This window comes from Phyllobates terribilis, unplaced genomic scaffold (assembly GCF_046119375.1).
Source record: "Phyllobates terribilis strain yellow unplaced genomic scaffold, ASM4611937v1 Scaffold_8__6_contigs__length_399053987, whole genome shotgun sequence".
Taxonomy (NCBI): Eukaryota; Metazoa; Chordata; class Amphibia; order Anura; family Dendrobatidae; genus Phyllobates; species Phyllobates terribilis.
This window is the reverse complement of record NW_027362768.1, coordinates 128,171,522-128,199,510: the sequence shown is the minus strand read 5'-3', so window position 1 is coordinate 128,199,510 and position 27,989 is coordinate 128,171,522. Positions and strand designations below refer to the sequence as shown.

General features: G+C 48.9%; 1 protein-coding gene across 2 annotated transcripts in view; it reads left to right on the top strand.

Annotated features, from left to right (window-relative positions):
* The first annotated feature begins 1,074 nt into the window (after positions 1 to 1,074).
* The window catches only part of ACBD6 (acyl-CoA binding domain containing 6), a 107,283-nt gene continuing 80,368 nt past the window's right edge, over positions 1,075 to 27,989 (top strand). For both annotated transcript variants that reach the window (XM_073643282.1, XM_073643283.1), the window contains exons 1-3: positions 1,075 to 1,462; positions 16,148 to 16,212; positions 24,295 to 24,391. In XM_073643282.1, coding sequence (XP_073499383.1) covers positions 1,247 to 1,462; positions 16,148 to 16,212; positions 24,295 to 24,391 — 378 coding nt within the window. In that variant the 5' untranslated portion in view covers positions 1,075 to 1,246. The remainder of the gene's footprint in view (positions 1,463 to 16,147; positions 16,213 to 24,294; positions 24,392 to 27,989) is intronic.

Sequence of the window (27,989 nt, the reverse complement as noted above, 5' to 3'; positions counted from 1 at the left end):
CACACCTCTGGGTGAGGTGCAGTACCTCTGTGGCGACTGAACCCTCAGGGGCGCCACAGTCGACACGCCACTATAACAAGGATAATGGCTAACAGGTATTTACATATAGCTGTAGGGTGGACCCCAAGGATCAATTCCTCCTGTGGGCCCCAGACTGACCCTGACTGTACCGTACGTACACTACGGCTACAGTACTACTATTAAAGGGGCTGTCCAGTACTTTATATTAACCCCCAATGTATCCCCCCGGGGCCCCTACAGATTTTTGTAATTACCTTTTGTTGAAGATAATGCCTGTGAGCGGCGCTATCACTGGCCGCTCACAGGCATCACGCGACCCCCGGCTGAAGCCGGCTCTGACGTCCGCTGATGTCAGTCACGACAAGTGCTGGCAGCAGCCGGGGGTCTCTGTCTTCCGCGTTCCAGGTGGATGCCAGGCTGTGGGTGGGGTTACCCCCCTACGTCACACCCGGCATCCACCGCGCGCTCTGCCTCTCCCCATTCATTGAGAAAGCACGCGGTGGGTGCTGTGTGTGATGTGGGGGGTAACCCCTCACCGCAGGAACCCCGCCCACAACCCAGCAGCCACCGCGGGGACCCCAGCGCTGAGTCACGCCTCACTTGAGACGTCAGCGCGGGGTCACGTGATGCCTGTGAGCGGCCACCGATAGCGCCACTCACAGGCATTATCAGCAATGTAAGGTAACTACAAAAAGTTTTGGGGGCCCCGGGGGGGATTCATTGGGGGGGGGGGGGTAATATAAAGTACTGGACAACTTGTTTAAATACCTAGGAGCCTGCGCAGCGCTGCACCCTCGAATCCCAGGGGAAGGCAGAAATAATGCAGCCACAGGGGAGACGGACAGCCTCATAGGGCGGCCCCATGGCGGCCCCATGGCGCCCCCCTTCCCCCCAGTCGGCTGCGCAAGGGGCAAGTGCCCCTCTTCTCCCCCTGGATACGCCCCTATTTAAAGGGATTGTCTTCACTTTACAGACAGTGATGATGATGCGCCCAGCACTGCGGCTCTGCGGCTCGCCGCCCCCCCTCACATCATACTCCGCTACGCATGCGTATTCTATCTTCTTTAGCGCATGCTCAGTAGGGACAATTTGGGGCGCATGCGCAGTACTTGCTGGCAGTTTTAAAATCTCAGGACTATAGTGATAGCCGAGCATAACGCTGACACCGGGCTGTGCGCGGCGCTCCTGGCCGGCTATGTACGGAGGGCTGCTGTGAGGCCCAGACATGGCGTCCCCTGAGGTGCTGGAGGACTCGAGCTCCGGAGAGGCCTGTTCTGGGGGATACGGGGAGCTCGGGGACTTCCTGCAGGAGGAGCGGGCGGAGGAGGAGGAGGACGACGAGCTGCGCTGCCGCTTTGAGCAGGCGGCTCAATATGCCCAGAAGCTGGCCCATGTGGCGACCACCCAGCAGCTGCTCTACCTGTATGCGCGGTACAAGCAGGTAATGGCCACCGCCCCCCAGGTCTCCCTCCACATAGCGCCCCCCACAGCCCTGAAATAGAGCAGCCCCCCCCTCCCTGTCACCACATAGAGCAGCCCCCCCCTCCCTGTCACCACATAGAGCAGCCCCCCCTCCCTGTCACCACATAGAGCAGCCCCCCCTCCCTGTCACCACATAGAGCAGCCCCCCCTCCCTGTCACCACATAGAGCAGCCCCCCCTCCCTGTCACCACATAGAGCAGCCCCCCCTCCCTGTCACCACATAGAGCAGCCCCCCCTCCCTGTCACCACATAGAGCAGCCCCCCCTCCCTGTCACCACATAGAGCAGCCCCCCCTCCCTGTCACCACATAGAGCAGCCCCCCCTCCCTGTCACCACATAGAGCAGCCCCCCCTCCCTGTCACCACATAGAGCAGCCCCCCCTCCCTGTCACCACATAGAGCAGCCCCCCCTCCCTGTCACCACATAGAGCAGCCCCCCCTCCCTGTCACCACATAGAGCAGCCCCCCCTCCCTGTCACCACATAGAGCAGCCCCCCCTCCCTGTCACCACATAGAGCAGCCCCCCCTCCCTGTCACCACATAGAGCAGCCCCCCTCCCTGTCACCACATAGAGCAGCCCCCCTCCCTGTCACCACATAGAGCAGCCCCCCTCCCTGTCACCACATAGAGCCCCCCACAGCCCTGAAATAGAGCAGCCCCCCCTCCCTGTCACCACAGAGCAGCCCCCCCTCCCTGTCACCACATAGCGCCCCCCTCCCTGTCACCACATAGCGCCCCCCTCCCTGTCACCACATAGCGCCCCCCTCCCTGTCACCACATAGCGCCCCCCTCCCTGTCACCACATAGCGCCCCCCACAGCCCTGACATAGAGCAGCCCCCCCTCCCTGTCACCACATAGAGCAGCCCCCCTCCCTGTCACCACATAGAGCAGCCCCCCTCCCTGTCACCACATAGAGCAGCCCCCCTCCCTGTCACCACATAGAGCCCCCCACAGCCCTGAAATAGAGCAGCCCCCCCTCCCTGTCACCACATAGCGCCCCCCACAGCCCTGAAATAGAGCAGCCCCCCCTCCCTGTCACCACATAGCGCCCCCCTCCCTGTCACCACATAGCGCCCCCCTCCCTGTCACCACATAGCGCCCCCCACAGCCCCGACATAGAGCAGCCCCCCTCCCTGTCACCACATAGCGCCCCCCTCCCTGTCACCACATAGCGCCCCCCACAGCCCTGAAATAGAGCAGCCCCCCCTCCCTGTCACCACATAGAGCAGCCCCCCCTCCCTGTCACCACATAGAGCAGCCCCCCCTCCCTGTCACCACATAGAGCAGCCCCCCCTCCCTGTCACCACATAGAGCAGCCCCCCTCCCTGTCACCACATAGAGCAGCCCCCCCTCCCTGTCACCACATAGAGCAGCCCCCCCTCCCTGTCACCACATAGAGCAGCCCCCCCTCCCTGTCACCACATAGAGCAGCCCCCCCTCCCTGTCACCACATAGAGCAGCCCCCCCTCCCTGTCACCACATAGAGCAGCCCCCCCTCCCTGTCACCACATAGAGCAGCCCCCCCTCCCTGTCACCACATAGAGCAGCCCCCCCTCCCTGTCACCACATAGAGCAGCCCCCCACAGCCCTGACATAGGCCCCCCGAGACCAGCTGCTTACAGCATAGCCCTTGCATGCAGTGATGCCCCAAACCCAGTGGTACTGACCTCTGGCAATGCCAGCTGTGGTGTCGTCCCATCCCCAGCAGTGCCAGGTGCAGTGCTGTCTTTAGCAATAACGGGTGCCTTTATCCCCCAGGGTGTCTCCCATTCCCTGGTGGGGCCAGGCTCGGGACATCCCCCCCAGGGCTGTGGAGTTGGAGTTGGTGTCCATTTTGTTAGTCTGAGTTGGAGTCGGTAAAAAAATGGACTGACTCCTAAAATGTATAATAAATTGGGTTCAGTAGTTCAATGCAAGATGTGCTGTAAATGTTTTCATAAGAATTTGAAAGCTGTGAAATGTCCTATAAGGCTATGTGCCCACGATGCAGAAGCTTCCTGAGCGTTTTTTCCTGTCCCTGGCAGAAAAAACGCATGCAGATTTTACGTGTTTTTTTTTTTTGTTTTTTTTTTTCTGCCAGGGACAAGCTTTGTTACATGCGCTTTTCCAAGCGATTTTAGCATCCCTTGGAAAGTGCTTGACAAGTTGGTCACACAATATAAATCCATGCAAACGGCATGGATTTATATTGTGTGACCGAGATTTCTGCTTAAAATACTTCACCTATAGTAAAAAAATATATATATATATTCATGGTCTGCCCCTGGCGGCGTCCTCTCTCCTCGGCGTCCTGCGGTGTACTGACAGGACCTGTGGTCGTGTGACCATCAGCTGACTAAATGACGTCACCACAGGTCCTGTCGGTACACCGCTGGACGCCGAGGAGAGAGGGGGTCCGCCAGAGACGTGACTATGAATTATTATTTATTTTTTTTTAACTTGCAGGTACCCAGGTTGGAGGAGAGTCTCCTCTTCTCCAGACCCGGATACCATCCGCGCATTGAACGTCATAACATCTACATGTATACATGCGGATGTTATGCTGTTCAATGCAAGTCAGTGGTGGCGATTTTGCCGCAAAATCGCACAATAAATAGTTGTGCTGTTTATTTTTCTGCAATGATAATCCACAGCGGAAATTTCCGCAGCATGTGCACAGCACATGCGGATTATTATTGGGAAACTTGTCAGACAACTTAACAAGTGATTTTTAATGCGTTTCTGCGGCGGAAATGCATTAAATCCGCATCGTCGGCATACAGCCTAAATGTCTGTTCTGTTCCTGATCTAAGGATCTTGGCTTTTAATTGAGATGAATCTGTGCTGCACTTTATGTACACGCTCAGTAGTGAGGAGTCGGTGAGGATTGGCAGACCGACTCCACAGCCCTTGTCCCCCACTCCCCGGCGGGGCCAGGCTCGGCGCCCACAATGGTAATGCCAAATGTAGTTTCAGCATATTATTAGCTTCCCTCTCCCCTGCTCGGTTCTCCCACACTGATCATTCCTCATATCAGATCCACAATCCCTGAAGTTCATTACAGGCTGTGACCTGATTTTCTTTAGCTTTCTTATATAATGTGTCTAGTTGATGTTTAGGAGCCTGAGAGAGGAAGGGTTTATGAATATGGCGGCCTGCGGAGAGCCTACGCGCCTGTACTACTTTTTCTTTGCTGTATCTTGACTCCATATGGTCATATATTACTTAAGTGGGTTTTCGAGGCTCAAGGACATTTTCACTTGTCTCTCTGTGACTGCAGTTTGTGGACTCGTGACCTTGCTCAGTGTGCACACTGTCAGGATTCCCCTCTATTTCCAGTGCAGTGATGGGTATGGAGATCACAAGTAAGGCGATTTGCATTGTGGCGATCACGTGCTGTCTAGATTCTCATCCGCTTCTCGCAGTAGTGACTCTGCTGTATAGGAAAACCAGCGCTGAGGCCACGGCAGTAGATTAGTGTTGTGGACCCTTCATTCTCAGCTTTAAGCAGGTGATTGCATCATTGCTAAGGTGGTGTCACATTTGCACTATTGTCGCTGTGCACACCTGCAGTTGCAGATCTGAAGAGGCCTTTAGGTTGTTGGCACATATTGTTTTTTGCCCCCAATCCCTCCCACACAATGATTTTGCAAAAATTTCTGGAAATGAAGGATATGACTGTAGTGTGAAGATAAGAGATGTTGCTGTTATCTGAATGCAGAGCAAGAACTGGATGTGCATGTGTATTGCAGGTTAATGCACCCCATCCCCTTCCCCCTCAGCTCTTTGGATTGATGGTTTGGTAACACATCCGGCCTACTTGCCAGAAATGTCTATAAGGGCTCGCTCACACTACCGTAATTTCTTTCTCGAGTGCTATCCCACAAAAAAAAATCAGATCGCATTCGAACTAATGTTTATGGGGCTGCGCACATGTCTGATTATTTTTTTTATTCTTGTGTCTGACCGAGATGGTCCGAGGAAACCTATGGCATCATGTCCGAGTTTGATCCGATATTCAAATCACAATCACCCATGCAAGTCAATGCGTGCGTGGAAACTATCGGTCTGCACTCGGATGACATCTGAGTGCAATCCAATTTCTGCTCAGTGACAGAGCGGAGACGATTGAGAAATCTTGTTCCCCATCTTCTCCTCACAGTGTGCTCTTATTCTCTCATCCTAGACAATCAGCTGGCACTGATCATTCTCTGACCAGAGTTTGATCAATGTCATCTACATAATTTGCCAGACTTTCTCGGATGAGAGAATCTATGGCTGTCGGACCCCAACCTAATGGGATCTAAAATGTCACCAGGACAGTTTGTTGCTTTCACCCATTTCAAATGGTTGAAGCAATCTAAATCTCCATGTTAAGGCCTCATTCAGACGTCTGTGAGTCACGGACGTGTTCTGTTTTTTATAGACTATGATTGGTTCGTGTTCTGTCAACCCCTTTTTTTTTTTTTTTTTTTTTTTTTTTGCGGACCGAGTTGTCTGGATTAAAATTACCCTTTCAAGTCTATGGGTTTGTGAAAATTACTGACAGCGCAGAGAAGCCTTCATATGCAGTCACATGTACACTGAATGTACCTTAAAAAATCTGAACGAGGCATCAAACTTGTATGGATTTGGCCACAACACAAACTAAAAAAAAACAAAGACCATGCACAGCAACGTCTAAAACGTCATGGCTTATGTCCCTTCTTTTAAGCGCGCAGCATTCAGAAACCTTGGATCGGTGAAAAGAAGTAACATGTTTGCTTCGTTTGTAAGCTGCTTCACTCTCTGTAATAGAGGGTGTAGGTAAAAGACCACCACCATCAGAACGACAGCAAAACTGCTGGTGGAGCCGTTTCAGGAAGAAAGCCACCAGCCCTTTCCCTAAAGTGGCTTCTTAATAGAAGGCTTTTTGATTTTTGTTTTAATCTTTTGGTTTGGCTCGTTGAAAAAAATGCACAGGTGTAACATTGTGGTTGCTGCAACAAGTGTAGGCGCTTATCAGATATCCTGTTGGTAAACAGGATCTGAGTGACCGGGGCGGCTACCAGCAAGGCACAGATCACCGTGCCGGCACTAGGGTTCAGGAAGCTCTGCTGTAATGTTGCAGATATAAACTGAGGTTTTCCAAGGAAACAGACTTTCTCAGAATATTCTTTCGGTGCTGGCAATCATCTAATGCTTTGTGAAACTTTGGTTTTTCAGAGCCTGGCTGTGCGACTGGCTGATTGGTATGTCTTTCTCAGAAACACTGCAGAAACCATAAGGAGAGAGGCAACCAGGCCGGCGCCACCTTGCTCCAAGTTATTAACAGGTCTCTCCTATGTGTGTACGATCAACTGGAGCTGGATGGGCAGAAGCCGGCCAGGGACCGCTCTGGGCTAGTCAGATCTTTCCCTATAGTCTCTGGCTGGGTTTTCAAACTAGGTTTTCTTGGAAACTTAGCCAGACTGATACGTTCTGCAACTGGTTCAGACAACATGGTTCATGTGATTGTTTTTTTTTTTAAGAAGCAATTTGCATATTAAATTTCTCAGAGGAGCATTGCACAGTGAATAAGCCTCCTTACATTATCATGCCTGGGCCGGTATGTCACTCTGCACAGGTAAAACCATTACCCCTTAGACCTCAGTCCAGAGCCTCAATCAGATTTCATACTTTGCACTGACGAGAGGCAACACCCTGAAACACTGTGTCTGCAAACTGAGATTCTGATTTGGCTTTTATCCGAAGTCATATTACGAGGCTTGTTAAAGAGTCGATAGTGACTTTTAGGATTGCTGCTTCCAACAGGTGGCGCTATAGAGTTAAAGTCCTCTTCCTGTTAGAAGGAATTGATAGGTTTCCTTTTAATAAAAAAAAAATATATATATGCTCGTGTTTTTAGTGCATTTCTGCATCAGAAACGCATCAAAGACACATGAAATCCGCACATGACTGTATCAATAAAGTTTTGTCCAAACCAAATACCAGGAAATATCAGAAGCTGAGCTTTATATAACGCATGATGCTCCAAAGAAACACCACGCAATAAAACACATGTGACACTCACCAAAAGCTCATCTTGGGAATGTGGCCTAAAATGTCCGATTCTGAAAATTTTGCTGGGTTTGGATGAGATTTGATGAAATCTCATCGTTTACTGCCATTGTGGTGATAGATGGAATCGGAATCTAAGGGCGCGTTTCCACCTGGTGAATATGCAGCATATTTTTCCCCTTCTCCCATGACAGCACCACCTGAGAGAGGGTATCCACCCACCAAGGACAGGAACCTACTGAATAAAAAGGCGGTACCTCTCCTCCGCATCAGTTTTTGGTTCCTGTCCCTGATGGGAGCCTCACCAGGTGGTACCTCACGTACCTGGATTATGGACGGTGCGGCCTGGAGGCCGTGGAAGCAGCAGATGGTCCCTGTTCCCAGCCCGTCTGGCTGCTGCCCGGGTCTGCGTGTGGGGAGGAGGTGCTGTTTTCCTTCGGATGCCTCCCCGCGTGCGGCCGGGTCTGCGCCTCGCAAAGATGAACTGAGCGCGCCGGCCGGCAGGTCTTCCGGGCCGCGCACGTGGGGGTCGCGTCGCACCCTCTGACGGAGCGCGCCGGAAGTCCGGGCTGCGCACGCGCGGGGTGCTGACGCGCCCTATCACGGAGTGCGCCGGAAACCGGGTCTGCGCATGCGCGGGTGGGAAGCTGTCATCCCGCTGCAAGCGCGCCGGGTGCCGCTGGGCTGCGCACGCGCAGAGGCAGGTGGATCTGCGGGTAGCGCGCCAGCTGGCTAAAATTAAAAAAAAAAGGAAAAAGAGAGATGAGCACGCTGCCGGAAGGGGAGGAGCCTAAAGGAGGTGGAGCCCTACTGCTTTTAAGGATGGGGAGCAATCGGGATGGCGGTGTCTGCATCCCCGCCATGATGGATGAGGAGCTGCAGTCACCTGGGCAGCAGCTGTCACCGCCACAGGAAGTACAGCAGCAGCCACAGCCATCAAAGCAGCGCAAGCAGCTCAAACAAATGGAACGGGAATCTTCCCATCGACAAAGTCACAGCAGTGAGGGGCGTACGAGTTCCGGCAAGACTGGTCAGAAAAGACTTCGTCAGTCCACCTCCGCCAGATGGGAGCCCTCATGTGAACGGCAACCACCGCCTCCGGTACCCTAGTCTGAACGGCAGTGTGGTGAGTGATCTTCGTGAAAGTCTCACCTTGAATAATGTGCTCTTCTCTCTCTCTCTCTTTTCCTCCTTCTTCTCCTTTTATTTCTTGGGGCAGGAGGCGAAGAAGTGTAGTGCTAAAAATAAAAACAGGGAGTGTGCTTTATGCAAAATCGGTCTTCCCACCTCCTATGCCAAAAACCTATGCTCAGACTGTATTCAGAAAACCATTGCAGAGGAGTCCCCCAGGTTTTCTTTAGAATTAAAGGATCTAATCCAGACAGAGGTCAGAGAGTCTTTAAGAGGCTTAACCTCACTCAAAAAGAAGAAGCGAAAACTAGTTTCTTCAGAATCAGAGGAATCAGTGGAGTCCCGTTTTACGAGAGAACTGCCTTCCTCCTCTAATCACTCCTCATCGTCATCGGAGTCTTCGGATGATAATGGGGGGGGGGCAGACCTTGTTTTTCGGTTGATAATACTGAGAGACTAGTTAAAGCCGTCAGAGGGACTATGGGTATTACCGATACCAAAGTGCCCAGAACAGTCCAGGATGTTATGTTCGGGGGCTTAGACCAAAGGAGGAGACGCTCATTCCCGGTCAATGACAGGATTAAATCTCTGATAGAAAGGGAATGGAAGAAACCGGAGAGGAAGGGTCAGCTGCCGTCATCCTCCAAGCGGAGGTACCCCTTTGAGGATGAGGATGCGGCTAAATGGGACAAAACCCCTAAGATTGACGTGGCCATTTCAAAATCTTCAAAAAAATCCACTCTGCCCTTTGAGGATTTAGGAGCCTTAAAAGACCCGCTGGATAAAAAAGCGGAGTCCTTCCTTAAGCAAACCTGGGAGTCGTCAGCAGGGGCCCTTAAAGCGGCAGTAGCAGCGACCTGCACTGCTAGATCTATGATGATCTGGCTTCAACAATTGGAAGACCAGATCAGGGGGAATGTGTCCAGGGAGAAAATTCTATCAGACCTTCCTCTTGTGCAGGGAGCGGCTGCATTCCTGGCAGATGCATCGGCAGATTCAGTTAGGCTGGCTGCCCGGTCTGCAAACCTCTCTAATGCAGCCCGTAGGGCGCTATGGCTCAAGAGCTGGCCAGGAGATGTGCAGTCAAAGTCTAAACTGTGCTCAATCCCTTGTGAGGGGGACTTCTTGTTCGGCAAAGGTCTAGATGACATCCTAGATAAAGCCGCAGACAAAAAACATGGATTTCCCATGGTGTCTGGTTCCCGATTTAACAGTTCCTTTCGGAAGAGAAAATACAGCCGCAGTAAAGCTCCCAGAGACCAAGGTAGCTGGAAAGACCGAAAGCCGTATAGCAGAGGCTTCATGTTTGGGGGTCCCTCCTCCGAGAATAAGAAAGCCCCTAAGTGACAGTTCCCCCCAGGTGGGAGGAAGATTGTCCCACTTCCTGCCTGCCTGGAAGAAAATTTCATCCAATTCTTGGATCTTAGGGATAATCAGGAGGGGGCTCACACTAGAGTTCAAGAGCAGGCCCAAGAACACTGTCAAAATATCGGCCCCCAGAGGTTTAGTGGAACAGATAGCCTTACAGCAGGAAGTTCTCTCTCTGCTCAGGAAAGGAGTTCTGGTGGAAACACCTGCACCCGAGCAAGGAAGAGGATTCTATTCGACCCTCTTCCTAATAAAGAAGCCGGACGGCTCCTTCAGGACCATTGCGAACTTAGAGACTGAACGACCATTTAATCTACAGGCCTTTCAAGATGGAAACAATAAAATCAGCCATAAAGATGTTATTTCCGGACTGTTTTATGTGCGTCCTCGATCTGAAGGACGCCTACTACCACGTCCCGATTTTGCCAGATCATCAACAGTTTCTAAGAGTAGCTGTACAATTCGGCAGGCACGTAAGGCATTTTCAGTTCGCTGCTCTTCCCTTTGGCATTTCCATGGCGCCGAGAGTCTTCACAAAAATCATTCTGGAGGTCACAGCGCACTTGAGGGAAAGAGATATTTTAGTCATCCCTTATCTGGACGATTTCTTAGTAGTGGGCAGATCAAGTCAACTCTGTGCTCTAGCCCTGGCGGACGTCATGGCCAGTCTAAGACGCCTAGGTTGGCTGTTAAATCTGAAGAAGTCAAGGCTGGAACCAAAGAGGGTTCAGTCTTTCCTGGGTCTCATTCTGGACTCGGAAAACCAAACCTGTCTTCTGCCAGAGGAAAAGAAACTGAAGATCAGATCCCTAACATCTCAGATTGTCAGCAATCCGACCATCACCCTGAGGAGTGCAATGTCTCTGTTGGGTACAATGACGTCTTGCATTCCGGCGGTTCAGTGGGCCCAGCACCATTCCAGATGTCTTCAACAGGAGATTCTGGCAGCGGACAGGCGGCTCAAAGGTCGCCTGAATGGGAAAATATCTCTTCCAGATGTTGTGATCAACTCCCTGGACTGGTGGACATCTCCGGTCAACCTATCTTTGGGGGTTCCTTGGACCTTCCAGGTGTCGGATACAATTACAACAGACGCAAGTGCGGAAGGTTGGGGAGCTCACCTAAGTGATCGTTCTGTACAAGGCCTCTGGTCGGACAGCGAGACAAGCCTCTCTTCCAACATGAAAGAGCTGTTGGCAGCCAGAAACGCGCTAAAAGAATTCAGTTCTGTTCTTCAGGGTCCTCACGTCAGGATAATGTCAGACAACAGATCAACAGTCGCCTACATCAATCATCAGGGGGGTACCAGGTCTCTCCCTCTGATGTTAATAGCGGATCAGATCTTCAGGTTTGCCGAGAGTTGGCTGGTTACGCTCTCGGCACTGCATATAAAAGGGGAAGAGAACATAAAGGCCGATTTCTTGAGTCGTCACATCTTGAAACAAGGAGAGTGGGAGTTGAATCCAGCCGTTTTTCAGCAGATTGTGGATCGGTGGGGACAGCCCCAGATAGATCTGTTTGCAAACAGACACAATCGGAAGACCGAAACCTTTTGCTCCCTGAATCCAAAAGAGGGGGCGTTTGCGGTGGACGCGCTGCAGATTCAGTGGGATTTCACTCTAGCTTATGCCTTTCCCCCTTTAGTACTGATCCCTACTATCCTGAGGAAGATCCGAGAGGAACGGGCGAGGGTTATATTGATCGCCCCGTTCTGGCCCAAGAGACCATGGTTCACTTGGATGAAGAGAATGTCCCAAGCAGATCCATGGGTTCTTCCGGACATCCCGGATCTCCTCAGGCAGGGCCCAGTCTGTCATCCCCAAAGAGCGGGCCTGCATTTGACGGCTTGGATTTTGAGAGGTCGCTATTGACGCAAAGGGGGTTTTCTCCAGATCTTGTTACTACCCTTCTAGCAAGTAGAAAGCCGATAACAACTAGAATCTATGGTAGAACCTGGGCTAAGTTCTTGTCTACCTCGGGTCAGTCTGCCAAAGGGAGGGTTCCTATTGAGGCCATACTAGAATTCCTCCAGAAGGGGTTAAACATGGGACTAGCTACCAGTACTCTTAAGGTACAGGTATCTGCTCTGGGGGCACTGTATAATTATGACTTGGCAGCAAATAGATGGATCATTAGATTTATTAAAGCCTGTCATAGATCCAGACCTATTCCTATTCCAAGAATGCCTCCTTGGGACCTTAATTTAGTTCTGGCAGCATTAACCAAACCTCCCTTCGAGCCCTTAGAGAAGGTTTCAGAAAAAATCTTAACTTTAAAGACTGCGCTATTGGTGGCCCTGACATCAGCTCGTAGAGTCAGTGACTTACACGCACTATCCATTAACCATCCATTCACTCAAGTATGTATGGATAGAGTAATCTTAAGACCAGACCCGGCCTATCTTCCAAAGGTAGCCTCCAAGTTCCATAGGACGCAAGTAATCACTCTCCCTTCCTTCTATCCTAATCCTAGGGATTCTGAGGAATATAAGCTTCACACGTTAGATGTTAGGAGGGTGTTAGTCCAGTATTTGGAAGTGACAATAGCCTGGAGAAAGAGTGACGCTTTATTTATATCCTTTCAGGGGGCTAGGAAAGGACTTAAGGTTACAAGGGGGACCATAGCTAGATGGGTCAGGGATACTATTACCTTAGCCTACTCTTCTAGCAATCTGCCGGTTCCTGAGAACCTGAAGGCCCACTCCACCAGAGCGGTAGCTGCTTCCTGGGCTGAGAAGGCGGATGTGCCCATCGACATTATATGTAAGGCGGCAACTTGGTCATCCCCTGCTACATTTTACAAACATTACCGTCTTGACCTTTCCTCTTCTACTGATCTGTCCTTTGGTAGAAGGGTGTTGCAAGCGGTGATCCCTCCCTCTGGTATTTAATCTCTATAAATCTCTCAGGTGGTGCTGTCATGAGAGAAGGGGAAAAGATCCTAGTTACTTACCGGTAACGGGATTTTACAGAGCCCATGACAGCACCCTATTAATTCCCTCCCCTTTATCACTGTGGTGTGCACTTTTTTTAAGGTGTTTAGTACATATGTTGAGGTGGTGGTTATGTATTAACCTGTCTTCGGAGGCCCTCTCATGCTCTGAAACAAAAAACTGATGCGGAGGAGAGGTACCGCCTTTTTATTCAGTAGGTTCCTGTCCTTGGTGGGCGGATACCCTCTCTCAGGTGGTGCTGTCATGGGCTCTGTAAAATCCCGTTACCGGTAAGTAACTAGGATCTTTCCACTGGATTTGGAAACAGATAAAATACTGCGATTGCAGGTTCGTGAGTGTGATTTCCATAAATTTCATTCACCCGCTGAAGAGCGATTCTGTGGTGTTACTTAACCATTAATGTGGATTTAATATCTTACACCAAGTGAATTAATGTTTCGCCCCTTGTGACACAGCGTTAAATCTGCAGTTTCTAGCCCAGCAGCTCTGCCCAAGTTGATGGCATAAGTTACTGGCACAAATGCTTTCCAAAATCAGAAAAACTTCTTTAAGGCTGTGTTCCCACGATGCGTTTTTCAAGAATTTACACTGCGGAATTTCCGCAGCGTAAACGCTTGGGAAACACTTGGCAAACCTTCCCCCATGGTCTCCAATGCAATTCCGCACTTTCTATGCCCATGCTGCGGATTTTTCTGCAGCGTTTATGCTGGGCTCAAAAATCCGCAGCATGTTCATTAATTTTGCAGAAGCGCTGCGTTTTCACCGCCATTGATTTGCATTAGAACGCGCCAGTGCCGCAAGACTGCATCTGTACTTGCGTAATTGGCGCTTTCTAATGTGTGGATGGTACCCGGGTGTAGAGGAGAGTCTCCTCCACACCCAGGTACCATAAAAAAAAGAATAAAATAAAAAATAAAGATTATATTCACCTTCCAACGGCCCCCGGACTCCTTCTCTTCGCTTGCCGACAGATCGCGCAGGACTGAAGGACCTGCGGTGACGTCACAGTCATGTGACGGCAGGTCTTTCAGTGCAGCGTACCGCGATCTGCCGGCAGCCAGCACAGGAGCGCAGCAAGTCTCGGGGGCCATCAGAGGGTAAGTATAGGTTTATTTTTTTATTTTTAACCATTCTCTCGGGTCACACTATATAAATCCATGCCGTTTGCATGGATTTATATAGTGTGACCAAGTTGTCACAAGCACTTTCCAAGTGATGCTAAAATCGCTTGAAAAGCGCTTGTCAACCCCCATGCGGAAATGCATGTGAAGAACGCTTCACATCCGCATGTCCCTGGCAGGAAATCCGCATGTACAATCCGCATGCTTTTTTTTCTGCCAGGGAGATGCAGAAACGCTCAGGAAAAAATCCAGAGCATTTCTGCATCGTGGGCACATAGCCTAACTGTAACGATATTTGCTCAAAGAAAAAAAAGGAAACTTTTAGGAAATATTCACACAGGACAGTTTGGTTACAGAAAATCAGTTTCCAACGTAATTGGGGTTGTTTCTGCGCATAAATTGGACTTTGCAACAAATGTGAGATGTACTAATAATCACGCTCTTCTCAGTAATGGAGAAGGAGGGAGTTTATCCAACACATTGTAACATTCAGAGTAAATTACCGCTGACCTTAAGGCTGGGTGCCCACGTAGCGTTTTACAAGTGGATATGCTGCGGAATTTCCGCAGCGTAAACGCTTGGGAAACGCTTGGTAATCCGCCCACCATGGTCCCCAATGACAAGCCGCAATGTCTATGCCCATGCTGCGCTCAAAAATCCGCAGCATGTCCATTAATTTTGCGGACACGCAGCGTAATCGCCGCCATTGACTTGCATTGACACGCATAATATCCGTGTCAGTACATTTGTACACACGGATATTATGCTCTTCTATGTGTGGATGGTACCCAAGTCTGGAGGAGAGGAGACTCTCATCCAGACCCGGGTACCATAGAAACTGTAAAAAAAAGAATTTAAAATAAAAAAATAAAGTTTATACTCTCCTTCCGATGTCCTCCCAGTATTTTGTCTGCTCCGTCCGGTCTATTGCAATGCTCCCGCTGTTGTGAAGGACCTGCCATGACGTCACTGAGTCATGTGACCCATCACATGGCTCAATGACACCACCGCGAGCTGCCCAACACTCCGAACGCGGCAGAGAGAACACCTGGAGGTCACTGGAAGGTGAGTATAAACTTTATTTTTTTATTTTTTACCATTTTATTCTTTTTTTTTTAATTAACTTGGTCACACTACTATAAATGCATGCCTTTTGCATGGATTTATATAGTGTGACCAAGTTGTCAAGCACTTTCCAAGTGATGCTAAAATCGCTTGGAAAAGCGCTTGATAACCCGCATGCGTTTTTCCTGCCAGGGAGAAGCGTAAAAAATATGCAGCATTTCTGCATCGTGGGCACATAGCCTAAGAGCTCCAGTATATCCAGCAGCGCTAGACATCATGGCACCCTGTCTAATTTCTTTATATGAAACGCACACAATAGAATAATCTCATTGGACTGCCCAGACCATCACGACCACCACCAATTCTAAAATATAAGTCTCTTTATGGCCACTTTCTCATTAGTTTTTTCCTGATGGGTTAGGGGTCATTTTTGCAAAGGAGTGGCATTATCTGGTGAAAAAAAAACAGTTAGGTTATGTTCACGATGTTATTTTTTTTTCTTTTGGTCAGATGGACTTCTACAAAAACCTGAAAATGCGATCAAAAGACTCAACATAGAAATATGAAATGATAGCCGGCACTCACATCTTCTTAAAAGAATTGCTTTATTGATCCAATAGTATAAAAGGCACAAAAATGGTTAAACACAACAGCACAAAAATTAAAAAGGCCGAAATGAAATATCTGCTGCGCTCGCAGGCAACATGTTTCAGACCTGCATGTTCGTTTTGTGAAGCCAAATTTTGGCCCCATTGAAAGCTGAATGACATAAGCTATGCACAGAGTTATGGGATCTGTCACTTGTCGCACCTTTTACCCTTCTAGGAAATTGTCCCAAAACAAACATGCCTGACAAATAAAAAACCAGATGAAACCTCTGCCAGTGAGTGATGTGACCTGTGATCTTTCCATGGAGGCATTGGGATTATTTGGAGATGTAATATGAGGTGTTACTCCATCTGACCTTATGTTGTTTTTGGTTTGGCAGGTGAAGGTTGGGAAGTGCACCACGTCCAAACCAGGATTCTTTGATTTTGAAGGAAGGCAGAAATGGTAAGATAATTACAATGTGCATTACTACTTTTCCTTTTTTTATTCTTTTATCACAATTTTTTTTCCCCATTCCTAATGGTACAAGGAAAAATATTTGAAGTATGGTTTAATTCTTACATCCACAGAGCTGTATGAGGGTTTTTTTTTTTTTTTTTGCGCACTGAGTTAAAGTATTTTTTTATTCTATTTTGGGGTACACTTAACATTTTGATCACCTTTTTATTATATTTTAATTATGTGATGTGTTTAATGTACGCTTTAAATATATATATTTTGATTATACGTTTTTTTGTTTGTTTTTCTTGGACACAGTGATACCAAATATGCTTGTTTTTTTTTTTATTTCTTTATTTTTAGTGGGTAAGAGGGGGTACTAAAAATGTAACTTTGTTTTAAAACTTTTTTTTTTTTCTCTTCCCCCATGGGGAAATTGTAGCTGTGATTATTTGATTGCTTATACTATATTGTAGTAAACTATATACCCCTGTATTGCAGTTCTCCTATGAAGCTCTATCTGTGGCTTAGCTTCACAGGAGGATTTCAGCTGTGATAACCCAGTTCCATGCGATCACATCCAAGGTGGCGGATGGGAGCAAGTGCGCATCGGCAATGAGCTCATGTAAATGCCACCATTAGTGTTTTAACAGCAGCATCTTAATTGTTAAATTGCCACGCTCAGAGCAATCACTGGCCGCTGCAGATGCCAGCTGTGTAACACAGCTGGCAGGTGCCTGGTATGAAGCTGACTGTAGGTCTTGTCTGACTAGTTTGTTGTGGTCTCTGGCCAGCTTTCCCTCGCCCCTCCCCATTTGATTGACACGTTTCTCCCTGTTGTCCACTGCCGACTATCAAAAGTATGTTTACTGGGACACTGCTGCGTTTCCGAGTAACACGTATCTGGCTGATGACTGATCCATGCTGTCTGTGGTTTGGGCAGCCTGAATCTGACAGGTTCCCACATGCCCCTTGGGTGACTGTATCCTATATTTGGTTGTGAAGAGCAATATGTGCTCCACTGTAGAACCAGAACTGAGGTCCAGGGCGTCTTATTACTGAAGGATTGCTCTTGCACTCATTGAGAACTATATGCACAGGGTAGGGATAAGGCTATCAATCAGCAAAGATGAGGATCGTCTGCAGCAAGGACTAAGATTGTCCGCAGCTCCTCATTATATGGGACTCTGTAGTGAGGGCTTTACATTGAGAGAACTGGAGCTGCAGCCAATAAACTGATTTTTAGGTTGGGGCTAAACAATGACTTTAACGCACGGTGCACGGCCAAGGATCGTACTTTGCAGTGTAGCGTTAGTGAATATGGTCATGTTGCAATCGAAATAGTTTTGTATTTTTTGTTAATTATGCAGCTTGTGGGTTGCAATGTGATTCTACTCACTAACTTAATGCTGCGATTTAATAACAATATGTGATCTTTAGTCATTCGTCTTTCAGGCTGGCCAAAATCGCTATGTAATAGATGCACTTAACAATGGAAAAGGGAGAACAGATATTGTAATCGAGCGTTTATAAGAATCTTGATATTGATGGCTTACTGAAACCTTGGCCCGAAAACATCCATTTCTCACCATTTATAAGTAGAAACCACGTTATGTAATAGAGATGAAACTTTCATAGACATCAGTAGAGAAGAGTCCAGAAGGTTCTCCTCCAGCACCAGGTTTAGTCTCTGCTCCAGGATCTTCAGCCCTGATCCCGTACACATTATGGCTTCATCGTGCTTGTTTTGGGAATTGGTTTTAATGTGGCAAAAAAAAAACATTCCTTCCCAGAAACAAATCACCAGTGAAATATGAGCATTGCTTTTTTTGTAAGTCTATTCCGTCAGGTTAATTCATTGTGACAGGTCCATTTGAAAGAGAAATGCTTATTCACCCTGAATTATAGCTTCCATTTAATTAATTTCCAAAAGCCAAATTAATCTCAGGTTGTTAGGTTTTCATTCACATGCTCTATTTAATTTGTTTTGTTAGTAATTTTTGCATTGTTCCCAATATTCCTTGATGCTATTGAAGTGGCGCTCTATAAGGACGATCTATAAATGTTATTCTGGAGCTAGCTGTTTTGTCATTTACATGAAGATTGTGGTGTTTTATGGCTGAGGGGAGCAGGGGCTTCATAATCGATTGTGACCTTTTTAAAGTATACCTCCGTCTCAAAATGAAAACTTTCTCCAGACTTCTCTAGTTTGTGTTCACTGGTTTGTCTGTAAACTTGGGCTTCTCTAATACTCAGTGCAATCGGCTGTGGAGTCGGAATAAAATGGACCGACTCCGACTCCTAAAATATATAATAAATTGGGTACAGTAGTTCAATGCAGTTTGTGGGGGATAATTTTTTCATAAGAATTTGGGAAAGTTATGAAATGTCCTATTCCTGATCTAAGGGTCTAGACTTTTAGCTGAGATGAATCTGTGCTACAGTAAATTTATCACTTAAACACGAGTCGTGTATGAGGGAGTCGGAGTCATGGAAATTGAGTCGGAGACGGTGGTTTGGCTTACTGACTCCACAGCCCTGGGTGCAATTACATTCTTTTATATACCCAATTGCCATTTCAGCCCAAAAATTTAAAGTTAGATACCCGTCCCTTTCATTTATGTGTAGATGAGCTGCTGATGGGAGTCTGCAGCAGCTTTCTTTCCTCGCCCTATTGAAAACCAGTGCCTGTTTGTGTACATCGGACAGTCGGGAGAGATGTCTGTCGGTCAAACAAGCATGCAGCTTCTGGCTATGTAATGTACAGACACCGGCAATTGCTGCCGGACGAATATGTAATCTGTCTGTGTAGCAGCTGAGACACCAAGATGGATTACAAAAAGTGAGGGAATCTCTGCTCCTGCTTTCCTGCCCATCAATCTGCAAAAAGGCATGAGAGGGCAGGCTTTTGAGTCAAGCTATTGTACAATAGTAGGAAGATTGCATGCTGGGAGAAAAAAAAAAAAAAAAGTCTAGCACCTATAGTGCTGGCAGAATGCTGATCAATCACTTTTTTTGGGAGGGGGCATTGGCAGTTTGTTTGGTTATTAGAGCATAGGAATCGGGACATTTCCTTTTTGAATGTGCACATTGCCTGCATTATGGTTTAATATCCTTGTATATGCACTTTGACATGATGTAAAACTTTTTAGAAAGTTATTAGGGCCAGAAAACCAGTGTTACAGCTGAATTTAATTAGTCTACGTGTAATAGATGTATGCATCTGCCTATATCTGCAGTGTCCCTGACGCATGTTAAACTTTTATGCATAGGCCAGGGGTCGACAAAGTTGTTCAGACTCTAGGAGCCAGCCAAAAAATTTAGGAGCCAGAATTTTTTTTGTTGACAAACTGTACATATAGACCCCCTCACACACGGCGTCTCCCCGGGGAGCACGGCCTTTGTATGTACTTACACAGGTAGCGGGAGTTGAGAACGGGCCCCGGCCACAGCGATCCTTCCCCCCCCCCAGGGCCGGCTCCAGGTTTTTCTGGGCCCCGGGCGAAAGAGTCTCAGTGGGCCCTTTTAACACATACACGATTCATGATGCACAGATACGGCGGAGAAATAAATATATATAAATAAATATATATATTTATTACACATGGCCCAGCCTGCCCCCTCATCCTTCACATACGCAGACATATGCGTGCGCACACATGGTACGCAGACATATGCGTGCGCGCGCATGGTACGCAGACATATGCGTGCGCGCGCATGGTACGCAGACATATGCGTGCGTGCGCGCGCATGGTACGCAGACATATGCGTGCGTGCGCGCGCATGGTACGCAGACATATGCGTGCGTGCGCGCGCATGGTACGCAGACATATGCGTGCGTGCGCGCGCATGGTACGCAGACATATGCGTGCGTGCGCGCGCGCGCATGGTACGCAGACATATGCGTGCGTGCGCGCGCGCGCATGGTACGCAGACATATGCGTGCGTGCGCGCGCATGGTACGCAGACATATGCGTGCGTGCGCGCGCATGGTACGCAGACATATGCGTGCGTGCGCGCGCATGGTACGCAGACATATGCGTGCGTGCGCGCGCATGGTACGCAGACATATGCGTGCGTGCGTGCGCGCGCATGGTACGCAGACATATGCGTGCGTGCGTGCGCATGGTACGCAGACATATGCGTGCGTGCGTGCGCATGGTACGCAGACATATGCGTGCGTGCGCGCGCATGGTACGCAGACATATGCGTGCGTGCGCGCGCATGGTACGCAGACATATGCGTGCGCACGCATGGTACGCAGACATATGCGTGCGCGCGCATGGTACGCAGACATATGCGTGCGCGCGCATGGTACGCAGACATATGCGTGCGCGCGCATGGTACGCAGACATATGCGTGCGTGCGCGCGCATGGTACGCAGACATATGCGTGCGTGCGCGCGCATGGTACGCAGACATATGCGTGCGTGCGCGCGCATGGTACGCAGACATATGCGTGCGTGCGCGCGCATGGTACGCAGACATATGCGTGCGTGCGCGCGCATGGTACGCAGACATATGCGTGCGTGCGCGCGCATGGTACGCAGACATATGCGTGCGTGCGCGCGCATGGTACGCAGACATATGCGTGCGTGCGCGCGCATGGTACGCAGACATATGCGTGCGTGCGCGCGCATGGTACGCAGACATATGCATGCGTGCGTGCGCGCGCATGGTACGCAGACATATGCGTGCGTGCGCATGGTACGCAGACATATGCGTGCGTGCGCATGGTACGCAGACATATGCGTGCGTGCGCATGGTACGCAGACATATGCGTGCGTGCGCATGGTACGCAGACATATGCGTGCGTGCGTGCGCGCACGGTACGCAGACATATGCGTGCGTGCGTGCGCACGGTACGCAGACATATGCATGCGTGCGTGCGTGCGCGCATGGTACGCAGACATATGCGTGCGTGCGCGCATGGTACGCAGACATATGCGTGCGTGCGCGCATGGTACGCAGACATATGCGTGCGTGCGCACACGGTACGCAGACATATGCGTGCGTGCGTGCGCGCACGGTACGCAGACATATGCGTGCGTGCGCGCACGGTACGCAGACATATGCGTGCGTGCGTGCGCGCACGGTACGCAGACATATGCGTGCGTGCGTGCGCGCACGGTACGCAGACATATGCGTGCGTGCGTGCGCGCACGGTACGCAGACATATGCGTGCGTGCGTGCGCGCACGGTACGCAGACATATGCGTGCGTGCGTGCGCGCACGGTACGCAGACATATGCGTGCGTGCGTGCGCGCACGGTACGCAGACATATGCGTGCGTGCGTGCGCGCACGGTACGCAGACATATGCGTGCGTGCGTGCGCGCACGGTACGCAGACATATGCGTGCGTGCGTGCGCGCACGGTACGCAGACATATGCGTGCGTGCGTGCGCGCACGGTACGCAGACATATGCGTGCGTGCGTGCGCACGGTACGCAGACATATGCGTGCGTGCGTGCGCACGTTACGCAGACATGTGCGTGCGTGCGCGCACGGTACGCAGACATATGCGTGCGTGCGTGCGCGCACGGTACGCAGACATATGCGTGCGTGCGTGCGCGCACGGTACGCAGACATATGCGTGCGTGCGTGCGCACGGTACGCAGACATATGCGTGCGTGCGCACGGTACGCAGACATATGCGTGCGTGCGCACGTTACGCAGACATATGCGTGCGTGCGCGCGCACGGTACGCAGACATATGCGTGCGTGCGCACGGTACGCAGACATATGCGTGCGTGCGCGCGCACGGTACGCAGACATATGCGTGCGTGCGTGCGCACGGTACGCAGACATATGCGTGCGTGCGCGCGCACGGTACGCAGACATATGCGTGCGCGCGCACGGTACGCAGACACATGTGCGTGCGTGCGCGCGCATGGTACGCAGACACATGTGCGCGCGTTCGCGCGCGCGGTACGCAGACACATGTGCGCGCGCGCGGTACGCAGACACATGTGCGCGCGCGCGGTACGCAGACACATGTGCGCGCGCGCGGTACGCAGACACATGTGCGCGCGCGCGGTACGCAGACACATGTGCGCGCGCGCGGTACGCAGACACATGTGCGCGCGCGCGGTACGCAGACACATGTGCGCGCGCGCGGTACGCAGACACATGTGCGTGCGTGCGTGCGCGCGCGGTACGCAGACACATGTGCGTGCGTGCGTGCGCGCGCGGTACGCAGACACATGTGCGTGCGTGGTACGCAGACACATGTACACAGTCATATACACTGACATTCACATACATGCACTCACACAGACCCATTACTAATATTTTTAATATGGGGATTGGGGAAGCCTCACTCACCTGTCCCCGGTCCAGTGTCCTGTCCAGCAGCTCCTCGGGTATGGGGCAGTGCAGGGCCCCCGGCGTGTCACAGACTTCATCGCCCTGGAACATCAGAGGGGCCCACTTGCGGTCGGGTCCGGGCCCCTCCCGCCCATCTGTGCAGGACCTCCGCTCCGACGGTGTTTGATTGCTGGCACTCCCCCAGACATGGCCGCGCGCTGTGCGGCTGTGTCTGCTAGTAATGAAGCGGCAGGAGCGAAAAGCACAATTAAAGGTGCAGTGCCGTCGACCCTGCCGTGTCATTACTAGCAGACACAGCCGGACAGCGCGCGGCCATGTCTGGGGGAAGTGCCGGCAATCAAGCAGCGCCTGTGTCCCTGAACAGGTGCCGAGGAAGCGGCCAGGGCCCCGACAGTGAGCACCAGGCAACATTTTCTAGGCGCCAGACAACATTTTCTAGGCGCCACTGGCGACCAGGCGCCTGGGTTTGTCGAGCCCTGGCATAGGCCATCATTCACCTGACAGAGGCCAAAAGGGTGTACTTCTGGTGTTTTGATCTACAATGGCGCAATCTGCTTGACTATTTTATACAGAGGCATTCTGAAAAGAAACACGAACTGCACATTATCAATTTATGGGGGAAAAAAAAGATAATGTGTGATTACAAACACTTCTCAGCTTTCACCTCATGGCAGTCAGTGTGGGCAGCACAGCTGAGCTTTTCTCATTACAAACTCTTTCCAGCTCTCCTTTCACAGCACTCTCAGCTCTAATGTCTGAGAGCAGGGCTGTCTGTCATTTAGGCTGTATGCCCACAATGAGTCTTTGAAACTGCGTTTTTGATGCAGCAAAAACGCAGCGTTTCAGTTCCGGTTAAGTGGAAGGGATTTACAGAAATCTCATGTAGACTGTGAAACTCACTGCACAAGTCAGTTTATGCTGAGCAAAAAGCAATGTGCGGATTGTCCCCAAAGACTTGAATTAGGTGTGGAAAATCTGCAGATAAAAAATATTGGACGTGTTTTGTAGTGCGTGTTTGTTTGTTTTTTTGCAGAATCCATTCAAAAACATTGTAATCCGCACATGCCTATATGAATACTTTTATCAAAGACAAATTCGATGAAGTATCAAAAACAAAGCAGCATTGCAGCATCAAACGCATGTAGAAAAAAACGCACTACAAAACACAACCTAATTTACACAATTGGTGCAGAAAATCTGCAATATCAAAAGCTCATCATGGGAATGTAGCAGAAATGTTTTTTCACCAGAGAAAATCAGTCCTAAACTATTGGGTGTATGTATGACTTTATATTAAAGGAGGTGTTACACGACATTGTTCTTTGTACTTTTTCTCCTGTATGACCTTGACCAGTCATAAGCAGACAGCAACAAAGGGGGAGAAAGAGAAAAAATATATTTTTTTCTCCCCCTTTCTTTCTCCTCCCCCTTTGCTGTCTGCTTATGACTGGTCAAGGTCATACAGGAGTAAAAGTATAAAGAACAATCTCAGGTAACGCCTCCTTTAATATAAATTCTAACCTAAAATTTTACAAACTTTTATCTCCACAACAGAGAGAAGACTAAAATCTGTTTTCTTCAGCTCTGCAGCCACGATGCGGCCAGTGACTGGGGAGAGCTCCTCTTTAACATGGAGCCCATAGCTGATGGCTACTGTGCATTATACATAGTCTGAACACTTGGTCAATTCCTGCCTATTTTATCTACAATTTACCCAATACTTTATTTTTTTTTTAAAATGTTAACTTTTCTTTTCTTTTAGGGAGGCGTGGAAATCCTTGGGTGATTACAGCTGTTACCAGGCAATGCGAGATTACATTGAAACTGTGAAAAAGCTCGATCCGGACTGGATCCCAGAGGTGCAGTATGAGTATAATTGGAGCACAATCCTTGGGATTACATGTAGCCTGTAGTTACCCTCTGTGGCCTTGATCAGAAGGGGGCAGTCCTTGCACAACTTCTGTCCCCTATAACCTGTGTAGTATGTAGAGGCGTTGTGATGGGTCCTGCATCCCACATGGCCTCAGTAATAGGACAGCAGCCGTCCCTTCTCCTGACGCTGGGTTAGAGTGTCTCCTTATATTACAGCCACAATGTATCTCACTTGCAGAGTTCAATTAGGCTATGTGCCCACGTTGCGGAACTGAAACGTATTTTTTACTCTTCTCCCTGGCGGGAAAATCGCATGCGGATTTTACATGCGGTTTTCCCGCCAGGTAGAAGCGTTTGTGAGGCGTCTTTGCATGCATTTCCGCATGCGGTTATCAAGCACTTCTCCAAGTGATTTAAGCATCACTTGGAAAGTGCTTGACAACTTGTTCACACTATATAAATCCATGCAACCAGCATGGATTTATATAGTGTGACCAAGTAATAGTTAAAAAAAAAAAAAAAGAATCAGAATGGTAAAAAATAAAAAAATAAAGTTTATACTCACCTTCTGATGCATTCTCTGCCCCGTCTGGAGTCTTGAGCGGCTCACGCTGTTGTGTGCAGGACCTTCGGTGACGTCATTGAGTCATGTGATGGGTCACATGACTCAATGACGTGGCAGGTCCTTCACACAACAGCGCGACGGAGGGAAAACATCAGAAGATAAGTATAAACTTTATTTTATTCTTTTTTTTTACAGGTTCTTTGGTACCCAGGTCTGGATGAGAGTCTCCTCTCCTCCAGACTTGGGTACCATCCGCACATTGATTCCGCATGCGGAAACGCAAAATTAATGAACATGCTGCGGATTTTTGACCACAGCATATACGCTGCGGAAAAATCCGCAGCATGGGCATTGACATTGCGGAATGCCATTGGGGACCATGGGGTGCGGATATACATGCGTTTTACAAGCGTTTACGCTGCGGAAATTCTGCAGCATATAGGAAATTCCGCAGCATATACGCTTGTAATACGCAATGTGGGCACACAGCCTTAAAGGGAAGGTGCTGTGATTATTAATTTTTTTGTATTCATAATTATTGACTATATAATCAGTTATTTTTAATACAAAATTAAATGGACTACTTAAATTTTTTTTATTTTTTTTTTTTATTTTATTTCAGCCACTGGGGGCTGCCATTTTTATTTGGGGGGTGTGTAAGTGTCTGAGCTGGGCACTTGCACACCTCAAATACGGCAGCCTTGGGCATAAGGGACTGTGTTCTTACGGCGACTGCATCTCTTGTATGGAGGCCGCTTCTCCTGCCTCTTGGCTGTGACCTCGGCATGCCCCCTGGGTTGTCAGGAATTAGACAAATATGGCTACAGTTTTTATTTTAAGCAGCGCCACATCTGTGCACAGGTTGTATCTGGTACTGCATCTCCACCCCCTAGAAATGAACTGAGCTGAGCTGCGATAACAGACAACCTCTGAAAGCCTCTTCCAAAAACAGCACCACCCCCATCCATAGGTTTTCTAATCTTGTGCTGTCTGTAAATACTTTTATTGTATTTATCCTGTGCGGGTCCTGAGTTACCCCGTCCAGCACTGCTTTCTGCAGGCCTTTAGAGCTGAAATCTCCCAGCATTCCTTGCTAGCTGAGTACCTGCTCGGCTTTTGCTGGGGTGATTTGCATGCTGGGAATAGTAGTCCATCTACCAGGCACCCTGATGGGCTCAGTAGCATCGTCTCTTACTACTCTGCCTGGCTACACAGACTCGGTCATGGATTCTGTAAGGAGAAGCCCAGAGCCGGTCATTGGGCTGCATCTCATTAGCAGCCATTGTATGGCCAGTGTGTGGGTCAGCGTGTGACCAGAGTTGCACAGAGGGTCCACGCCGTCACAGTCCTGACACCGAAGCCTCCGAGGTGAAGCTGCTTCATTATAAACGCAGACAGCTTTTTCCTGAAGCGGATTTAGTCGTTATTTTTGTAGCGGCTCCATCCCGTCTTTTCTCTGTGCTTTAGCTGCAAGGGGCAGGCGCCATCCGAAAGAAGCTGTGTAGAATGAAGATGTTACTAATTGTAACAACTTGAGTTTTCGAATCCTGAAATGGTTAAAAGAGAAGTAACGAAAAAGTGAAGGTGTTCACCGCTATGAGGGGGTCGTTCTTACTTTGCTCTGCTTTATGGTAACTTTTTATAACACTTTTTGAGGTGGAAACTTGAAACAAAATGTTCTGTGCACATAGCCGAACCAGAGGGTGTCAGACCCACTTAAAGTGGTCGGTTGATTATTAAACACTTCCTGATGAGGCCAATTTCTGATTTTTCTTTTTTACTTTGAGCCATAATTTTATTATTCTTTTCATTTTCTGGTCAATGGAGCTGTGAGGACTTTTTTTTTTTTTTCCCAGGACGAGCCAACATTTTTATTGATACTATTTTGGCGTTGATAACATAGTTTTGATCGCAACTTACTGCAAGTTTTTGCTGGGAACCTGATCTGGTTAATTAAATTTTATATTTTGATAGATTGGAGTTTTATGATCATGACGATACCAAATATGTATTTTTTTTTTCTTTTTAATTTATCTTTATTTTTAATGGGGGAAAAAGGGAGGTTTATTATTATTATTATTATTATTATTATTATTATTATTATTTCTTTTCATTTTTTGGTGTTATTCTTAGTCCCCTCAGGGGACTTTAACCTCTGATCATTTAACCACAGTATTGCTGCACATAATAAAAATCAGTCTCCTTTTGAAGCTCAGCCACAGGCTGGGTTACAATGTAGCCCTGTGATGGCGGACATCTGAGGTCTTCCACAACACACCCCCGGCTGCAATAGCAACTCATTGGTGTGGTAATGGGGCAGACTATGGATGCTTAAAATGATGCGCTGTTAATTCCGCTGGCAGATTGCTAACCTGTCAAATGCCACTGTCAGTCACGGGTGGATCTCCACTCCACCTGCAGATGTAGATCTTAGCTGAAACAAGGGTACATGTACTGTGGATGTCAGGAAGCAGTTTCAAGGGAATTTGTCAGCAGGTTATTTTGCTATGTAATCTGAGAGCAACATGATGTAGGGGCTGAGAGCCTAGTTCCAGTGATGAATCACTTAATGGGCTGTGTTGTTTTTTTTTAATAAAATCAGTGTTTTATCAGCAGGAAGATTATCACTGCAGGACTAGGTGTCTTGTGCCTCTTGGTCCAACCCCGCCCTTATACTGATTGGCAGCTCTGTGTATACTGTACATGGACAGAAAGCAGCTAATCAGTGGTGTGGACAGGGTTATACACAGCTCAGCATTCTGAGCTCTGCTACAGCTGCAGCAGAGAAAACTGTGATTTTTATCAAAGTGACAAAAGCCCAGTAAGGAACACATTGCTGGAATCAGGATCTCTGTCTCTACATCATGCTGGTTTCAGATTACATAGCAAAAACCTGCTGCCAGATTCCCTTTAAGTTTTTAATGAAGTTTTTTGCATACTCTAATAATACAAATGCCTGTAAAAATTAATATAAATCACTTCAAACTCTAATTGTCTTGTGGAGATCACCCGCCAGGCCA